This window comes from Cavia porcellus, unplaced genomic scaffold, assembly GCF_034190915.1.
Source record: "Cavia porcellus strain 051 isolate PalLab524CR breed Dunkin Hartley unplaced genomic scaffold, mCavPor4.1 scaffold_19, whole genome shotgun sequence".
In the NCBI taxonomy this organism is placed as follows: domain Eukaryota; kingdom Metazoa; phylum Chordata; class Mammalia; order Rodentia; family Caviidae; genus Cavia; species Cavia porcellus.
In genome coordinates, this window is record NW_026947502.1 from 37,688,068 (window position 1) to 37,707,837 (window position 19,770).

The 19,770-nt window shown below is 37.9% G+C and overlaps 1 protein-coding gene across 2 annotated transcripts in view; it reads left to right on the forward strand.

The window, feature by feature from the left end:
* The window catches only part of Lvrn (laeverin), a 58,563-nt gene extending 40,464 nt beyond the window's left edge, over window positions 1-18,099 (forward strand). Inside the window, exons 13-21 of one of the 2 annotated variants that reach the window (XR_010041152.1) lie at window positions 556-611; window positions 2,733-2,883; window positions 3,593-3,687; window positions 5,809-5,916; window positions 6,601-6,768; window positions 6,939-7,076; window positions 11,976-12,015; window positions 12,608-12,683; window positions 16,972-17,010. Coding sequence is in view for 1 of the 2 variants with exons in the window: in XM_003473186.4 (XP_003473234.2) it covers window positions 556-611; window positions 2,733-2,883; window positions 3,593-3,687; window positions 5,809-5,916; window positions 6,601-6,768; window positions 6,939-7,076; window positions 12,608-12,683; window positions 16,972-17,112 (933 nt within the window). In the remaining variant the exon portion in view is untranslated. Of the gene's footprint in view, window positions 1-555; window positions 612-2,732; window positions 2,884-3,592; window positions 3,688-5,808; window positions 5,917-6,600; window positions 6,769-6,938; window positions 7,077-11,975; window positions 12,016-12,607; window positions 12,684-16,971 lie in introns of both variants that reach the window. The other variant, XM_003473186.4, reaches the window with a different exon arrangement.
* The last annotated feature ends 1,671 nt before the right edge of the window (window positions 18,100-19,770 follow it).

Here is a 19,770-nt window from a genome sequence, read left to right on the forward strand (position 1 = left end):
TTCCCGGGGATTTAGACAGAAGCCAGAGTTACACTGGCATTGGTCTGGCCTTTGCGTGTGTGTGCAGGGCTCTGTCAGTGGGAGCGTGTTATATCAATAAAATCCTGAGAAGACACATACCACGTAAAAGATTATCACAATATTACCAAAATAGTAATAAATACTATTTATTGAAAGCCTCCTGTGTCAAAAACTCCTCTGAAAATGATGTGGACATGGTAATACAATGTAATGTGTGCTCTGGCTTGGAGAGGTCTTTTCATTGGCTGCTTGCTTTATTTGTGAACATGGTGAGTTTTGGAGGCATTTTGATTAAACTCTATGAAATATTTGAACATTATTACTGATGTACAGAGGGATCATTTATCAAAACAATACATAATGAATAAATGAATAAATTATGAGAACTATCGTGAGTAAGGACCATTTCTCTGCAAATGAAATACTCACATGAAAGTGCTCTGTAGGCAGCAGGGCTCTTTTAAATTGATTTGAAAATGTTTCACTGCAAATGTTCTCATATTTTACTGCAACTGCTTGGATCTCCTTCTGCAGGTTATTCCTGTTATTCACAGACTACAGTTGATTGATGATGCCTTTTCCTTATCTAAGTGAGTATGTTCTCTTTGCTCATGGTTTTAGAGTACACGATGAGAATTTTATAAAAATAATATCTTCTGGGCTGGGGATATAGCTCAGCGGACCAAGTGCCTGCCTGGCTACTACAAGGCTGTGAGTTTGATCCCTAGTACCAAAAATGAATAAATAATATTTTTACTCATATGAATTGGTTCTTTCATATACACAGGCCTTACCTGATTAAGATTATGATCAAATTCTATGATCCTGGTAGAATTTTATAGATTTTCTGGAAATAGGCTATCATTTGAGATTTCGAAGTGGTAGTAGGTGTAACTTTAATGATGATGTCATTACAAATATTATTTTTACATATACTAGATTTATTCATTATGAGCTATGCTGCTAAATATTTAACCAGGTAAATTAATATGTATTTGGGATTTAAGTGTTCAGGCAATAAAGTTAAGGAATGTGTATAAGAAATTGCTGTGTTTTCTTTCTCTGGTCTGTCATACTTCTTGGATGTAGGTCACATCTGCCTCTTTCCCCTGTGACCCATAGCAATTCCCTTGTCCAATGCTTTGCAGAAACTCCTCGCTGTGATCTACATGGCATTGGGACTGTGGAGCACTTCCTCCTAACAATGTCTTTTTTGACTTCCTGAGGCCCCACATACAAACTCTGTTCTCACGTCTGACTCTTTTCTTCCTTCTACTTTGAGCACTTTTAAGACCAACTGTGACTGTGTTATTGTCTTCTGTCTTTTTAAAAAATAACTCCTTATTCTGATTATTTCAGTTACCATTTTATTACGTATGTGCCCAGCGTATATAAAATGCTCAGAAAATATTCTAAATCAATGCCTCTAAGCCAACACCCAGTTTTCCTCTCTTGTGTTTACCCTACAGTCATTTAATTTAGTACATGAACTCTGAACTTTAGTTCTGTTTTGAGGTTGCAGTTGTTACCAGTTTCTCTCTGTATGTCAAGAGTACCTCTATTCTTCCCATCACCCAAATTTGAAACCTCAAAAATGTTGCTGTCTTTTCCTCCCTCCATCTCTCCTGCTAAGGAGGTATCTTCTTGATTCTAACCTTGGTATTTGCGCCACTTTTATGCTAAGCCAAGTTTTCATCATTTTTTCCTAGCCTATTGCATTAGATGGTATCCTTTTGTGTTTTAAATTTCCATTTTGCTTTCTTCAGCAATATGGAAAACAATTAGCCATAACTGCATTGTGTTACCCTGGTTGCTAACTACCTAAGGTGTCTTCCCACCAAGCCTAAACTATTCAATATTTGAGAGCTCAATGAGTTTAAACCAGTTCACCTGTTAGCCTCACCTCTCACTGCCTGTTAGATCTCTGTGCCCACCACACAAATCCCTACTTCACCTTTTGGTGCTGGGCTGCCCTCCTTTCTCTCCCCATTTTAATCCTACTCATCTTTCAGTTGTCTTCTCAAGGTCTTCCTCCTTGAGGCCTTTCCTGACTTTTCCTCTTTCTCCTGACTTTTTCGGGTGTTTGTTTTCCTTCTTTGCTAATGTTTAGTATACATCACCTTTTGTGGGACTTTTCATGATCAGTTTCTAATACTAAGTTTAGACTCCTTACTAAGGCTGTTAAGGGCAGGCAAATGTACTAGTATGTGTATTTCCAAGCAGCAGGCAGACAAGTAGAAAATGATTTTTAATGAATACTTGTTGAATGAAGTTATATTCTCATACGAATGCATGTCAAATGCACAATATTCTGTCACTTGATAATCAGTCCAACATTTGGCCTAGATTTCCAGGGGCTTCTAGTTGGACACTTGAATGTTCCAAGTTGTCTTTTTCTTTTCCTTTTTTTTTTTTTTTTTTTTTTTATCGGTACCAGGGACCGAACTCACGACTGCCTGCTTGCAAGGCAGGTGCTTATGCCGCTGAGCTAAATCCCCAGCCCCCGAATGTCCCAAGTTGGAATGGGAAGGCTGGCAGCATTCCTTGAGTTCCATCTCATCAATGAGATGAGACCTTTACCTCCTTGCTTGTTGATTTTGTCACTCACCATACTGAAGTCAGGCATTGAAGCCTAGAACAAATATAGAAGGAGTACAAATCAGTTGGTAGCTCCAGGGTTTTCTGAGCATATTTTCTTTTAAACCAAACAGAAACAACTATATTGAGATTGAAACAGCACTTGATTTAACCAAATACCTTGCTGAAGAAGATGAAATCATAGTCTGGCATGCAGTCTTGGCAAACTTAATAACCAGGGATCTTGTTTCTGATGTGAACTATGATATGTACCCACTATTAAAGGTAATTTTGTGCTTTGTTATGTAGTTTTAAAGTACATAATCTCTTCATTCCACATTCTAGCTGGCAGCTATGAGGGACAAATTTCCCAAAGTAGACTATCCATTCCATACAACTATACATTTTCCTTGCAAAATTACTTATACTTAGAAGACAATGCCTTAGCCATTGACCTGGTCTAGGAGACAAGTATGAGAGAAGCTTGGTACAGTACTTCATTTAAAAACAACCCAGAAATTAACAACTTTTTTCTTGGAAGAAGAACAAGTATCACCCAAGCCATAGGTTCGCCACCACTGCTCTAGAACATGTCAGTTATTATTTTGGAAGCATATATACGTATAAACCTAAGGTAAAATTTGCTTTATACTTTTACATTTTTCTGTACATTGGAAATATTTTGATGATATCAATAACTAATATTTATTGAGTTCTTACTGTGTGTCAGGCTCCGTGCTTATAGACATTATGTTATTTATAATATTCACAGTAACACCATAACATAGGTATTGTTATACATCACATTTTATACATAAGGGAACTGAACTTAGAGAAGAAAAATACAACAGTTACACATTCAATAACAAATTAAAATAATTTCTAAAAAGCTATATCACTTTTCCATTAATATCCTTACAGACAAATAGAATGTAGTGAAAATTCAGTGTTGTGAGCCAGGACTAACAGTACCTTTTTTGTGTGTGGTTTATAGAAGTATCTATTAAAGAGACTAAAGTCAATATGGAATATTTATGCAACTATAATTCGTGAAAATGTAGCAGCATTGCAAGATGACTATCTAGCCCTGTAAGTATTTTTAAGTAGTGGTAACTGAATAAAATGACTCATATTAATTGGATGGGCCTTCAAATTCATATAATAAAATCTTTTATATATATATATATATATATATATATATATATATATATTTGTCTTTTTCATTTTTATTGGTACCGGGGATCGAACTCACAAACGCCTGCTTGCAAGGCAGGTGCTTATGCCACTGAGCTAAACCCCCAGCCCCCATAACAAAATCTTAATACCTTTTTTTTGGTCTTTTTGAGACAGGGTCTTGCTATTCAGTTCAGGATGGCCTTTAGTTCACTTCGTAGCTTAGGCTGGTCTCAAACTGACAATGATCCTTTTGCCTCAGCCTCGCAAGTGCTGGGATTACAGGAGTGTGCCACTAGGCCCAGCTAACACCTATTATTTACTAAAGCAGTTTGTGTGCTATTTGAGAATAACAATGCTGAGATTGGTGAGATATGTCCTCACAGGAAATAATAACTTGGGGTCTTAATTTACTTACAAGGCACATGGATGTACTCATAGTTTAAACTGCCAAATTCTTAGAACTTAGACTACTGGTTGAAATTGTAAGTCAAGTCTTTCTAACGATAATAGGTTGTGCTAAGCAAAACTTCCCTATACTAGTAAAATGAAAAGTATGACAAGGTTACAGGGGAAAAAGTCCCCTCTGTGTATTATTAACAGGAATTCTACTATGACACATATATTATGAGGTATCTAGGTATAGTGGTGAATCATTTTAGCAGGTTTAGAGGCTGAGATAGATAGTTAGCAAGTTCAAGTCCAGCAGGGGTCGAGGTAGGTTGTCAGTGGCACACATCTGTGAATTTTATATGACCATGATTAAGCATTCAAATTATCTTCCTGTGAGGACTAAACATATTGTTATGACAGTCTGGGAAGGAGTGAAAGGCAACATGTGACCACAGTCCTTCTGTGCCTCCTATGGCCTGAGGTTTGTGTGTGGAGGCTGGACTTCCAAGTGTAGGAAGGGTATTGTGACCAAAAATAGTACAGACATTAAAGCTACAACTTGAAATCAGTGCTAAGCTCAAATAATTAGACCAAAGAAGAAATACAAAATAAAAAAAAAAATGTGATTATTCTCTCACAATAGCACCCTTCTGAGAAGATAAAAATTTTAGTGCTAGAAATTTTGTTAACAGGAAGGATATTGAGTGGAATGGACCAGTAGATGGAAGATAATGAGGACCTGTCTAGGATGGTGTAGGTATAGGCAGACTGTGGCAAAGAAAGGGAAGAAAAATTGTGCTCAATCAGACAGCATATCTGTTAACCAGACACATTCACAGCTCTTCTGCATTGGACTGGAGTGGCATCCTGGGGCCAGTTCTTCTGGAGACAAACTGCAATTCCATAGAACTCCATTTGTTGTGGCCAGTTTGGATTTGGGTTGGAAGTGAGAAGGAGTGGGTGTGCAAATGATTGCCCAGAACTGTCTCCAGAGTACCCTAGAAATGCCACCCCTGTTTATCACAAAGTCAGTTTGAGGTAGGTTGAAACTAGAGGGTGAAGCATTTTCTGGAAATTTTTTCCTGTTTGGCTTCCTTACCTAATCTCCAAAATTAGAGCGTGGTAGCAAGACACACTAAAAGGTATTATTTACCTGGATTTATTGCTATTCTTTGCTGTATTTCATCAAATTTATTTTGTTCTGAACCACAATGTGTACCACTTTCAACTGTAAAAACAAAACCAAACGAAACAAGCTGCTCTCTGGTTTTCCTAGGTATATATGTAATAGCCAGGAGAAGCAGAAAAAAGAAATAGATGCTTAAGCAAAGGAAAACAAACCATAGAAGGAGAGAAACACACTATTTTCTTTCCTTTTCTTGTACAGAGAAAGAATTTTATTTTTAAATGTACCAGACCAGATACACTAAAGACATGTTTTTAATCTAGAAGGCAATTTTTTGCAAAAGAAAAAGAGTAAATTGACCACAGATGTGGACAGTGTGTACAACCAGATGTGTCTGAAGGAGATGTTATGAAAGGGTGTTTGAAAATAGTCATCCTGTCATGAGATACACATTCATGGAAGCAGAGTAGATTAACATAATGCAAAATGCACTGCTTTTTATTGTCTTTTCCTTCAAGAATATCCTTAGAAAAACTTTTTGCAACTGCATGTGGGTTCGATCTTGAAGATTGTCTTCAGCTGTCAAGAGAACTCTTCAGCAAATGGATGAACCATCCAAAGGAGGAGTAAGAGCGATATTCTAATCCCCTTGTCCTGGTCCTATTAGCATGGTCCTATTCTCTGCCTTTTTGACAGTTTCACAGTGAGAGTGGTTGGTTTGCTTCCATCTCATTAACCTCTGTCTTTCACTTCTTTTTAACTAATTTTTAAAAGGTGATTGTCTACAGGTCTGTGCATAACAATAAGAGATTAGAATTTACACAACGAAGTGTCCCTCGTCATCACTCATTGCCAATGTGGTTTCTCAAACACAACAAACTCTATGCTTGTTTTGAGTCATGTTTTTATGATTATTTATTAATGTTATATACATGGGCACTATTTCTCTGCTTCTCGCTGGGTTTGCAGTCTCCTTGAGAGCAGAGACTATGATTCTGTTGTTTGGCTCTACCTCTAATACGCCACCTGAGACAAACTCAAAAAATGTGATTATCGGATAATGACCAGTCTATACTGCATTACCATAACTCACTTCTCTCTGAAAACTTTGATTAGTTTCTAAGCTAATTGGATGATCTCTTGTCAAGGCATTAATGCTAACACAGTTCTCACAAGTTCATTTGTAGATCTTGGCTTTTGATTTTTATATCTGAGGTCTCAGTCTTTTTCTACATTTATACTTCTAAATATATGACAACCTGGATAACTTAACTATTAAAACAAATACTGTTGCATGTTGTATCTTACAGAATACCTTATCCGATTAAAAATGTGATTTTGTGTTATGGCATTGCCTTGGGGAGTGATAAAGAGTGGGACTTTCTGTTAGATGTCTACACTAATACAACAGAAGAAGAGGAAAGAATTCAACTTGCTTATGCAATGAGTTGCAGTAAAGACCCATGGATACTTAACAGGTAATTATAGTCAACTTAATTTGAAAGTTACTGGGGGAAGAGAACGCGTTAACAGACATAAAACAAATGCATATTTGTAATTACTATGTTAGAATCATGAGATTTTAAACCATTTCTTTATCTCTATATTGGGTTCTTAAAATGTACTTTTTGCGAATGTGTTTTTGCAGATACATGGACTATGCCATCACTGGATCTCCATTCACTTTTAATGAAACAAACGTAATAGAAGCTGTGGCAGCATCTGAAGTTGGCCGATATATTGCAAAGGACTTTTTAATCAGCAATTGGCAAGGTGTGAGTAAAAGGTAAGGAGCTGAGATCTCCGCTTCCTTAGGATCACTGGTTTTTGATAGAGTCCAGCTGTGGTCTGGCTAGATCACCGCAGGCCTTTGTAATGACTAGAAAAGCTATGACAGCTCCTGCCTTTTGTCTCATTACCAACTGCGAAGAAGTCACTTAGCATCTGTTTTGGCTTCTGTGAGAAATTGCATTCACTTAATTCTCATGTACCTCAGTTTCACCATCATGTCCACAACAAAGTTTCACTTAAGAGGCACGCACTTGAGCAAGTCATTTCTTCTGGTGTGAGTTACACCACCCATTGATTATTCACTGCCATTACCACAATTTAAAAAGGCAGAGCTGGTGCCTTGGTCTAGATGCTGCTAATGTCTTTAACTTTTGGCAGATTCCCTTTATATATATCCCTGTGCTTTTAACATGTTTTACCTTTTAAGATGAACTCTTCTTGCTTCCTAGCTCCTCTGTTCAGTAAAATACATATTAGCATATAATAAAACAGCATGGCCTTAATGGCTGTCCGTGTAGAATATTGCTTTACCTCGCATTCTTAAAATCCTACAAGTAATGTGGGCAAGAAGTAGGTTTAGCAGCTGCTGTTACAGAGTTAGCAGATACAAAGTAGCTAACTGTTACCTTCAAAACATGTGAAAAGTTGAAAGATACTTTTTATAAATAAGTTTATCCTTTTGGAATAGTAAGTATATTTAGAGTATGATAAGAATACAGATTTGGTTCTCTTACAGAGTAAATTAATGGACTCTTTACTATTGTAAACATTTTTGAACATCTTTAAAATACCAAAAGAGATGATGTTTTAATCAGAACAATTGAAACATGTAAATAAAAACTTAGTCTGTAGCTCATCAGTGGGACACACAGACTTACACCCGCACCATGAAAATACTGTCTTTTCCCCCTGTTTCAGATTATCTGTCATTCTTGGTTCATTTCTGTAGAGAGCCATATACATTCCTCATGATTCCTGGGATCTCTCAAAACTTGGGGGGGGGGTAAATTATGTCTGCTATCTTTATTTAAATCATTAAAGGTAATCCCCATCTTCCTCAATCCTACTTCCCACTAGGAATTTGGGAGATGAATGTTAAATAAGAATTATTTACACAAATCCTCCTACTATATGAGATTTCAAAGACTTGACCCTCATGGGGCTGTCTGTGAGTCTCTGTTCATTCTCCCTCTGGGAACAAAAGTTCCCCGTGCTCTCTCTGGGTCTAACAGGTCTGATTTTTCCTTGTCTGTGCATCCATTTGGCCTCCTGTTGCCTTGGTCATCTTGGTCAGTCATTCACTTCAGCTTCAAGTATTTGATTCTTTGAGAATCTCCTGCTGACCTCTCTAATAGCAATTTTGGAATTAAATATAGAGAAATTTTAAGAAATATGTCACGATTTGCCTGGGGACCCAAGTTATCATCACCATAGGTTGTCACATTCTCTGTTTCTTCTGATGCACTGCTGGGCTCTGAGAAGATGCAGGTTCACAGTTAGTTCCTGGACTTAATAGTTAGTAGTGTTCATCACACATGTGCTTACGCTACTGGGTGTTAGGAGTCCCAGATGGTCGTGAGTCTAAATGAGGAGGTGCTTGATAGCCCCAAGAAATGTCCACACATAGACTGGTGATCTAAACACAAACCAGAAATTTAAAATTTGGCAAAGGTTCAGAATCATGTGGTGTGGCTCATCAACCAGCCTATTTACCCTTTAAAGCCAAAATTTGCTACAAATAAGAAAGACTGCCTTTCACTGGATTTTACACAGTGAAAGTTATATAAAATCATGTAAGGCTGCACTGCCAATACACTAGCCACTAGCTAACATGTGGGCATTCATATTTAAATTAACATTAGTTAAAGTTAAATAAAATTTAAAATTCAGTTCCACAGGTCAGAGTGTGGTGGATACCAGCACTCTGGGACACTGGGGCAGGAGGATTGCAAGTTCAAGCCCAGCCTGCACAATTCACTGACTTAGAAAGACCCTCTCTTAAAAAAAAAAAAAAAAAAAAAAAATTAAAGCAAAGCTACAGATACATCTCAATGTGAAGACCCTAGGTTCAGTACCTAATACTGAAAAAAATTTCAGCTTCTTAATATCACTATTTTAAGCACTCAGGTGACCAGTGGATACCATATTAGATAGCATAAAGAATATTTCTGTCATTGGGTAGGACTGATGTAAGGGGGAAACCAGCCCCTCAATTAATTTTCCTCTCTTCTTATACCATACATGCCACACATGCAAATGGGTTTTAACCCACTTACACAATCCACCTGAGGCATGCGGTCCTGTATTCATAACTACTCAGCACTTTAAATCACCAGACTGTCTTTTCCCCCTGCAATTAAGTGATAAGGGCACAATTCTAATGCAATAGAGTCATCAGCTCATCCACTGAGCCAAATGTATCATAAAGAATCTCATGCAATTTTGCTAATGGTTTTATTGGGAAAAAGTATTTGTGAAGTGTTAAAATAAAAGTTCAAATTCATAATTAACATGTAAACACTTAAAATGTCACAAGACTATTTTCTTAGTTTTTGTAAGTCAGAATATTTAAATGTCACTTATTAAAGTTATAATTGACATGAGTATTTGAATGTTGTCAGTCTTCATGTAATGATGCAGATAGTATAAAAAATAAGTGAAAACAGCTTATGCCCAATTTAATTTTATGTTAACTGTGTAAAAAGTTTTTATACTGAATTTTCCAAGCTGTGACTGACTACTAACAAGTAAATACTTAGTATTTCTTGGGTGTGTTTAACTGTGTTACTCATGAAAGCAGTTGGTCAACAAAAGAGAAATAGCCCATGTAGTTTCAGACTGTCTGTCCTAACCTCCGTTTTTGTAAACTCACAATATATTTTATCATCACAAAGTCTCCAAGAAATCCTGTAAAAAGAAATTTAAAGTTTTCTGTGCATTTTGGGAGCCTGGCATCACAGTCCTTGTGATCTCCACCCTGAGGTATGCTAATCTCAACAAAGTATTATTTTGTGACCACATGGTCCAGAAGAAAGACATAAAAGATACACAATTTCCCCATTCTATGGTCTAGATCTAAAATGGAAACATCTATTATTTGCCTACTAGTTGACATTTAGGCTTTGTTTTTCCTCTTGTATAAAATGACAAGGGTTGATTTTGATAATTTTTTTAAAGTTCTGATAACGAAGTATTATAAAGGTATAGTTCAAGTCATTACTGGGGATGTAAAGTGACAAGGACATTGGATCAAGTTTAGTCCTTTAAATAGCATGCTTGTATATGCAATAATTACAATTTTTATACCCACCTGAAATATTACCAGTTAAAAACCAAGACCCAACAGTCAGGCGTTGGAGCTGATAATATCACCAGTAGTGGGCTGTGGACCTTTCCTCACCTCAATCAGGCCTATAATTCTTCCCCGAAGCCTAACCTAGAAACATGTTCAAATATTTGATGAAGTCAAACAACTTGTGTCTTGTCCTTCTCCTCACTCCCAGAAGCAGTTACTGTTGCTGTGGGGAATTTACTCAATTTTGGAACCAAAGATGATCTTTTGAAATGTGAACTCCAATAAAGGAAACTCCACTGGCCATAAAGACAGCTTTCTGGTTACCAGAAAGTATGTCCGTGCAGCTCTGGGTGGAGCCTATGAGAGAATGTGAACAAGGATGAAGCAGTAGTGTTCTGTGACTTTGTACTGATGTGATAGAAAGCAGTATTTATGATGTAAATCATGTGTGTTGTGTTCTTCAGTCTACAGGAAAATTATTTTATCTGAACATTTCATTCAAAGCACAATCAGTTTAAACTTAACTGGTCCAAAGTGAATCTTACCCTTTTCTTCACCATGATTTCCTGCACTTGTTGTTATGAACCCTAAAGGCTTAAGCTGCTCTGTGGATTTCCAATGGGGAGCACAGAGATGAAAAGATTAAACAGGAGCATAGACAAAGTGAGGTGTTCTCATAGGGCAGTACCCCAGCCCTTTCTGCAGGGTCTGTGCTCAGAGCCTGGCCTTGGGGACCCCAGGCTTGCCTAGGGGCTGTGCTCCCCACAGAAAGGCAGACCTAGTGGAGACAGGGTGACTGGAGAGAACTATGGGAGGGCAAGCCAGACTAGAGTGCCGACTGACTGTGCCACACTAGCACTGGATGTCACTGATAATACACTGATACATACTGGCACCTGCCCTCATATTCATTAGAATGCATTTGAATACTGGTAGGGATAACTACTTGTAAGGTGTATATTTTGGTTCAGGAATATTGCAAGACAGTGTGTTTTAGCCAAGAACAACTCCTCTTGCAGTTGAGGTTAGGAAGGAGTAGAGACTGTCAGATACTTTAGTATGCACCTCCACAGGCGGTATCTGGGTCCTCAGAATATTGCCTGTAAATACATCTTGTCTTTATTTTTACAATGGATGAGTTTACCAGATAACTTTCAATGCAGCCCTCCTTTCAAGGCAACCTGTTCCTTGTGTTTGGTAAGAAGTCACGTGTCATTAGGCAGGTTTCCTTTGCTTTTAACTTTGTTTTTAAGGTTGAGACTCAGCCTTACATCATATCACAGGCTTTTTCTACTTGGCTGCTGAGACTGGAGAACAGCAGACACTCCTGGTCCCCTTACACACAGGTTTCCTGCCACCTCGAGTAACTGTGGCTTTCCTTGCTGCTGGGAACTTACAAAACACAACTTTATTTTCTCTCATTCTTATTTGTTCATGTGTCAAAATTAACTCCTCTCACTTTAGATTTCAAGTATGCATTTTTGAAGTAATTCAACTTGTATTAACTACTAAGGCAATTAAAATATTTAACCATTTCTTCTTCTGTCCATTATAATAATCCTCTTTTAATTTTTCTTTTTTCTTTAATGCATCCCAAAGTCCCTTGTTTACTTTTTAGCTGCAGCAACACCTTGGAGAGGTATGTATGTGTTCTTTTTCCATGGCAACACTTTTGTCAGATGATTCTTGGATATTTGCAGACCCTGAACTAAACAGGGACTTTCAGTTATTGGAGGCAGCTCAGGTACCTACGGTACTGTCAGAAAACAGAGATCTTCTCCCCCCAAACACACATAAATTCTACCTTTTAAATACACTGCAGGGCGCCCTAGTGAACGGTTCTGGAATTGAATTTGCATTATTGTTTTTTGAGAGACATAATCTCATGTTTATTTACTCCCTTATAAATTTTCTTGAGACACAAACTGTGTCTATGTTCTAGCTACCTCATTTAAAAAATATGTTTTTTAAAAAGTATTATATTTAAATAAAACTTTTAAAATAATGTTACACAAATCAGTAGTTACCTAGAAATATTTGTTTAGTAATAGAATTTTCCCTAAAATAGATTTTCTGTTGAACAATGAAGTTAAACTAATTGCTTTTGCTTAGGTTTGGAAAATAGAAATTAATAGGGACTGCATATTTAGCATTTTTTCCTGCTGCATAACATACAACTGTATTTTGCAAAATTATTTTTGACACCTGATTCGCTTTGCATTGCTTTGTAGGTATGGACCACAATCACTGGTTACTCTGATATATATAATAGGGAGAACTGTAAGTACAGATCTACAGGTCATGGAGGTAAGAACCTTACATATTATGAAATATAATGACAATTTAGAAAGTACTTTTCATGTAATTTGGACTAAAATTAAAATCCATGCATTTATTTGAATATTCCATCTGTGCTTCCGTTGGTCCTCCCATCGTTGTGAGAAGGAGGTGTCTAACTGAACAGACTGCTCTGTGCATGCAGCTTGGACCTCACCCTTTCATCTGCTTCCCTTTGATGGCCCAGGTGCCCTCTACCAGGCTGCTCCTCCCACCATCTAGTCTTCACACTGGTGCCAGGCATTGCCCAGTTCAGAAGTTTCTGCAACTTCTTATAGGTTCTAGAAAAGGAGTTTTGATTCACACCGGAAGCCCTTTAAGATCTGGTCTCTGTCTTACTGTTGTTTAGATTTGCCACCTCATCCTAGCATGTCTAGAGCCAGAGAGACTGACAGAGTCCGCAGTACTTTTCCTCTAGCTCTGTGTATCATGTGGGGTTTCTGTTGTTCACATTCTAGATTTAAGAAAATCTGCACCTTCCGTCTATGGTACCATCCCCATCCTTGTTCTTGGCTGGATAATTCCCAACCCCCTATTTGAGGAGATTTTTAGTACATGGATTAATATACTGTCTTCCTCCAGGCCCCCAAAGCATCCTGTCAAGGTCTTTGTCATAGCACGTACCACACTATACTGTAATGAGCATGCAGATACTCTGTCCTACACACTGTCGTAAACTCCTTAAGGACTGATGCTGTATCAGCCGTGCTTATATGTTAAAGTAAGGCAGGGCTTGTTATTTCTTCTATTTGCTCCCCTGTGAGCTGGAAATTTTTTTAAGTAGGCTTCACACGGAAACAAGCACAGATCCATCTCAAGGTGATTATATTGAGTAAGAGAAACCAGTCACATTCTGAGAAATGAAAACTAATCTGGAGTAATGAAAGGCTGATCAGCAGCTGCCTGGGAGGGGGAGTGAGCCACATAAGGTCACAAAGGAAGATTTCAGGGTGATAGAAGGGGGGCATCCTGTCTGGATTGTGCCTGTAGTTTCAAAGGTCAATACAGTATCAAAGCTCATTATAGTCTGTTATTATATAATTTATATCCCAATAAAATTCTTTAAAATTAAATACTAGGGGGCTGGGGATTTAGCTCAGTGGCATAAGCGCCTGCCTTGAAAGCAGGCAGTCGTGAGTTCGATCCCTGGTACCGATAAAAATAAAAAAAAAAAAAAATTAAATACTAGGGCTGGCTCCATATTAATATGTACAGGAAAGGGCTGTGTACACAAGCAAGAAAACCGAACCCTCCTCAAGGAAATAAACAAATAAATGTGTAGGTCCCAAAGGCCTGAAATGGTCTCTTATGCCCATAAGCCAATAAAACAGAATAAAATAAAATAAAGGAGAAACAGTAAATTATGTAGTTGTGATAATGAAGGAGGGTGAACTGCCAGTTCCTGAAGGAATTATTTCTGGGTTTTGGCCCACTTGAAGCTGCACTGTCAGGACCATATGGGTCAGGGATTTCCTGGAGGAGAAAGGGAATACACACAGAGCATGCTGGGAATGAAAGCTCTCAGGTTTGAGGCTGAGTTGTGTTTGCTATCTTCTTTTTGATAACATATATGTTACTATATAGTTTCTTTTTTTTTTTTTTTTTTTTGTCTTTTTCCTTTTCATCGGTACCGGGGATCGAACTCACGACTGCCTGCTTGCAAGGCAGGAGCTTATGCCACTGAGCTAAATCCCCAGCCCCCTACTATATAGTTTCTGTATTCTTATTAATGCCTATTAATTTCACAAATTGTTGTTTTTCAATACAGTATTTTCACACATGCATATAATGTATTTTGATCATATCTATCTAATAACATACACAGTTAATCTTTGCCTTTATGGAATCCAGTTTTGTTACTTTTCCTTAATGCATTAATGAATAAGGCTTGTATAAATTAAGCAATCCTCAAAGTTCCAACACTCTATAGTCACAATTGTTTTTTAATGCAAAAATAGATTTAGCAGTGATCATTGCAATTTTGAAAACAAATAAGCTATAACAAATATCATGGTAAACAATATATCAGTGTCCAGCAGTCTTACTAGATCACTTGGGTTCAAAAGGCGATGGCTAGCTAGCTGCTAAAATGGCGAGGTATAAAGAGGTCATCTGAGTCCCTCCCACCCTTCCAGTCCTGTGCACCCTCCACTGCTCTGGCTTTGGTCCTTTTGGTTTACTCTGTCAGAAGTCTGGCCTTATGCTTGCCCTTAGGCGGGGTTTCCCTAAGGTCCCACAGGCTCCCATTTCCCCGCCACCACAGCAGCAGTCCCATTGTGGACAGAGCTGTAAGCATGTGGCTCCCGCCTCCTGGCAGGTGTGGGCAGGGTCGGCAAGAGTGAGAGGCTTGTTCCTCGCTCTGTGCTCTGCTTCCTCTAGAACTGTACTTTTACATTGTGATTAGGGTTCGAGCCCTGTTTACTGTTCAATTGAAGTGCATCAGGGTTTAAGTGAGTGTTCAGGATGTGCTATGGGTACATTGTTACCATGATATGTGTCCTAGCTAAGGCACTGGTGCAGAAATAGGTTTTTGGAGTATAATTCATTATTTAGTTGGAGTCTGACTTATGTATAATATTGTGGCAAATATTCCAATAATTGAATGCTTAACAGTGACAATTGAGCCAGTGGATGGATTCACTGTCAAAATTATTTTTAAAAATTTAACTGACAGATAAAAATTATGCATATTTATGGGATACCCTTAATATTTCAATATACATATATACATTGTGAAATGTTCAAGTCAGTACAAACTTTTGTATATCCTCATTACCTTCTCAATGTTCATTTCTTTCTTGTGAAAACACTCAAAATCCCTTCATCTAACTTTAAAAAGACCCCATATACTATGGTCATTTATAGCCATTGTGCACTAGAACACCACAGCTTGTGCAATAGATTACTAGAACTTCTCTCTCCCTTGTCAGAAGTGCAGTTTGCATATATTTTCTCCCACTCTGTAGGTTCTCTCTTCACATAATCACTTGCTCTGTAAAAGCTTCTCAGTTTGATGAAATGCCATTTTTGCACTTTTGCTCCCCACCCCATGAAACCCTTGACTATTCCAGTATCCTGAAGCATTTATCCGGTGTTTTCTTCTAGTAGTTTCATAGTTCTAAGACTTATGTATAGGTTTTTAATCCATTTTGAGTTGATTTTTGTATGTGGGAGCCAGGGGTCTAGTTTCATTCTGTTCATATACTTATCCATTTTCCCAGTACCATTTATTGAAAAGACAGTCCTTCCTACGATGTATGTTGTTAGCATCTTTGTCCAAGACCTATTGGCTGTAAATGTGTGGGTTTATTTTGAGGCTCTCTGCTCTGTTCCCTTCATCTGTCTGTTTTTATGCTAACATGGTATCATGCTGTTTTTACTACTACAACTTTATATTTTGATGGTAGGTACTATAATGCTTCCAGTCTTGCTCATTTTGCTTAAGATTGCTTTGGTTATTTGGGATTTCTATATTTCTATACAAATTCTAGAATGTTTTTTCTACTTTTGCAAGGACTGTCATTGATATTTTGATAAGATATTGTACTGAATCTTTAGCTTATTTTGGATAGCATGGACATTTTACCAGTATTAATTCTTCTGAGCCATGACTATGAAATATCTATTTATTTTATATCTTTAATTTTTTATCCATATTTTATTGTTTTCATTATAGACCTCTTTCTCTTCTTTGGTTAAAAAACTTCCTAGATTTTTTTTGTAGCTACTTAAAATAGGTATGTTTCCTGATTTTTTTCAATATAGTGACATTGGTATATTTCTATTAATATCATTATTATTATTATTTGTACCAGGAACCAAACTCAAGATCTTGAGCTTACCAGGCAGCTGCTTGTGCCACTGAGCTATATCCCTGGCCCCTTATATATTGATTTTTGTGTCCTGCAACTTTGCTAAGTTTATTTGTTCTGATAGTTTTTTTAAATGGAATCTTTGGGGTTTTCTAAATATAAGAGCATGGCATTTGCAAATAGTGACAATTCAGCTAAAATACTCAGAAACGTGCTCCTGTTCTTGCTTACTAGACCTTCCACTCATATGTAACTCTTTTGAGCAGCTGTGGTCTCGACCGCACTGTCTTAGTCACAGACTCCCCAGGGACACAGCCCCGGCATACAGGTTCCCGCTCAGCCCAAACATCCTCATTCCTTTGCAAAAGCATGTTTCCAATTAGCGAGAACGTTACTGTATGTAAGAATTGAGACTGCACTGATGAAATGTCTCTCTGTCCTTCCAGCTGCAGCAGTTTTTCAGTAACATGTTGGAGGAGCACCAGAGGATTTCAGTTCATGCCAAATTGCAGACCATAAAGAATGAAAATCTCAAAAGCAAAAAGCAAAGTGCCAGGATAGCTGAGTGGCTTCGGAAAAACATATAGCTCATGGCTGCATCCAGTATACCTCTTACATATTATAATCTCTTTTTGCTCATGGTTTTGTCTCCCAGTTCTTTGTGAGTCTGACGAACTGCATGCTTTCTTTGTATTTCATCCACATTCAGGACTTTGGGCAGCAAACCCACAGCATTTTCTTTAAATACTGTGTAAAAAGAAATTTACCGAAGAAAATCTTTTCTAATTCTGTTGTGAAGACTGCAGAATATTAAATCATTGACATTAATGAAGAGCACATTCTTTCTTGAGGAAAATACACACTCATAATACTCTAGGGTTTCTTTAGTTCAGTGTTGAAAGAGTAATGAGAACACAACATAACAGTGTGAAGCAACAGAAACCAGAAAAATAATCTTCACTAGAAGATGCGGAAGCCAAAGAAAAGCAAGTTTCAAAGAGGAAAAATAAACAATTTTATGAGCCATATTAAGTGCCTTAAAGATAAGAAATGTACCATTTTTCCCTCCTATGGAATTTACTATATTGAATGTATTTTGCGGGTATGAATTTGATGAAATTATGAAATGACAAATGATTGTGGGATTCATGAGATGCCAGAGGCATCACACCGTGGGGATGAAGGGTGTCACAGAGCTCCTGTGTGTTCAAAGACAGGTGGACTCTCTGCCAGCCAAAGTGTAGAAGAAAAAATAATGCTGTCAAAGAACAGCGCTGATTATGAGTTAATCTTTGGGGCAGAGGGGAATCTTCAAATGAAGGGAAGTAGAAATAAAAGGTTAACAAGAGCATAATCCTTACAGCTTTGCACTCAGGGGATTAAGTGTGAAATGTAGTTTTGTGCAACCAAATTGAATCTACTTGTCACGTGGATCAATTCAATTTAAACAGTTTCATCAATTGAAATGTATGGAATGAGTTAAATTTTGTCACACTTGATTAAAACAGGACCACTGAGACAAATCATTCCTACTGACTTTGTATATACAATTAAATCCTTCCTTTTTTTCTTTACATTTTGCTTTGGGTTTTTTGTATGTTTGTTTTGAGACAGGTCTTGATATGTAGTTTAGACTGATCTTGAGCTTGCTTATGTATCCCAGTCTGGTCTCAGACTCCCTGTGATCCTCCTGCCTCAGCCTCCCAAGGGCTGGGATTACAGACGTGTCACTGTGCCAAATTTTTGCTTTGTTTTTGAGAATAGGAGTTAAAACTGCATATCTCCTACCTACCTCAGGACAGTACTGTAAAGTGTAAGGAATATGCTGTCAGTTAAAAATCTCTGAAGATGTTATATAAACTCAAGGCAATGTGATCTAAGGCTTTTTTCCTATTTCTTGTATAAATTACATGAGTCATGAATGAAAGTATGGTACAAATTCACCTTTACATTCCCCTCACACAGGGATGCTCCTTCAGTGTCAGCGGGAGCCTATGAACTTCACTACTTGGCCAAAAAAAAGGACAGTCTACTCTGACTGGGCCATAGGTCATAGATCACATGTCAGAGGATGCTGGCTTTACAGTTAGCAATATAAATTTTCACCAATGAAATATCTCCACTCATTTAAATTGTGATGTGTATGATATTTCCTGTTTTTTCTTACACAATTCATCAGGCAGTTGCATATTTCCGCAGTCTCACCTTTCACTAACTTGGTGTTCATCTATCCTCTGCACTGTTCTCTTCTTTCTCTCCCTCCCTTCCAGTCCTAGTCCCTCTCTTTGCCCCTTAGCTTCCTACCCATTCCCTTTCCCCCTTCCTGGTGACCTCTGCCTTCCCTGTCTGGCTGTCCTCTCCACTGTGCTTTCTCTTTGATTCCACCTTGGTCTGGGGTCCCCAAGTGCCCCTTGCGGCTGACACCTCGGGCTGAGTGGGCTGTGATGCCTGGTACCAGGAGGTGCTGGGCTCCGCCTGTCTGGCTGACGAAGGCAGTGCGCAGCTCTCTGCAACCTGTTTGTTGAAAGCTGCACGATCTGGTTTTGTCTTAGCTTCTGTGGTGGTTAAACCATGTTAAAGGTGCTTCTCCCAAATCAAATGCACAAATATTTAATAACCACTCCTCCAAATATGAAGACTTGTAAATACATTTTTAGAAACTTGGATGAAACTTTTTATTCCAAATAAGCAGTACTTCTTAGTATACCTTACAGTATGCTTGTTGTAAATGTAAATAATTACTGACTGATTGCCATGGTGGTTGCACTGAAGCAGTACAGGTGAGGGAGTAATACCAAGGTGTATTTCTCCAAATAGAATAAATGCTTTATTTCCCTATAAAATCAGCAAATCTATTAGTACTCCAACTATAAACAGCTTCCCTGACCCAATCCTAGAAACAGTTAATAAAGTGTACAACACGGTCATGGTTCTTAAAAAATTCAGCTACTAGGAGTTAGAGTTTTCCTCACAATCTGTGCTTTATTCTGCTCAAACACATTTGGATCCTTTCCATTGCTGATATCAAACACAAGAACAGATAGCTGAGTCTGATGTTCGTGATCAATTGCAACTTAGATTTCTGAGAAAAACCTGTACAGCAGTGTATGGAGGAGTGACTGAAGGAGGACAATACAATTTCTCTTAGCTTATTTTCTTGAGAAAGCTCTTCCTGGGCCGGGGATATAGCTCAGCAGCACAAGTGCTTGCCTGGCAAGCACGAAGTATTGAGTTTGATTACTGGT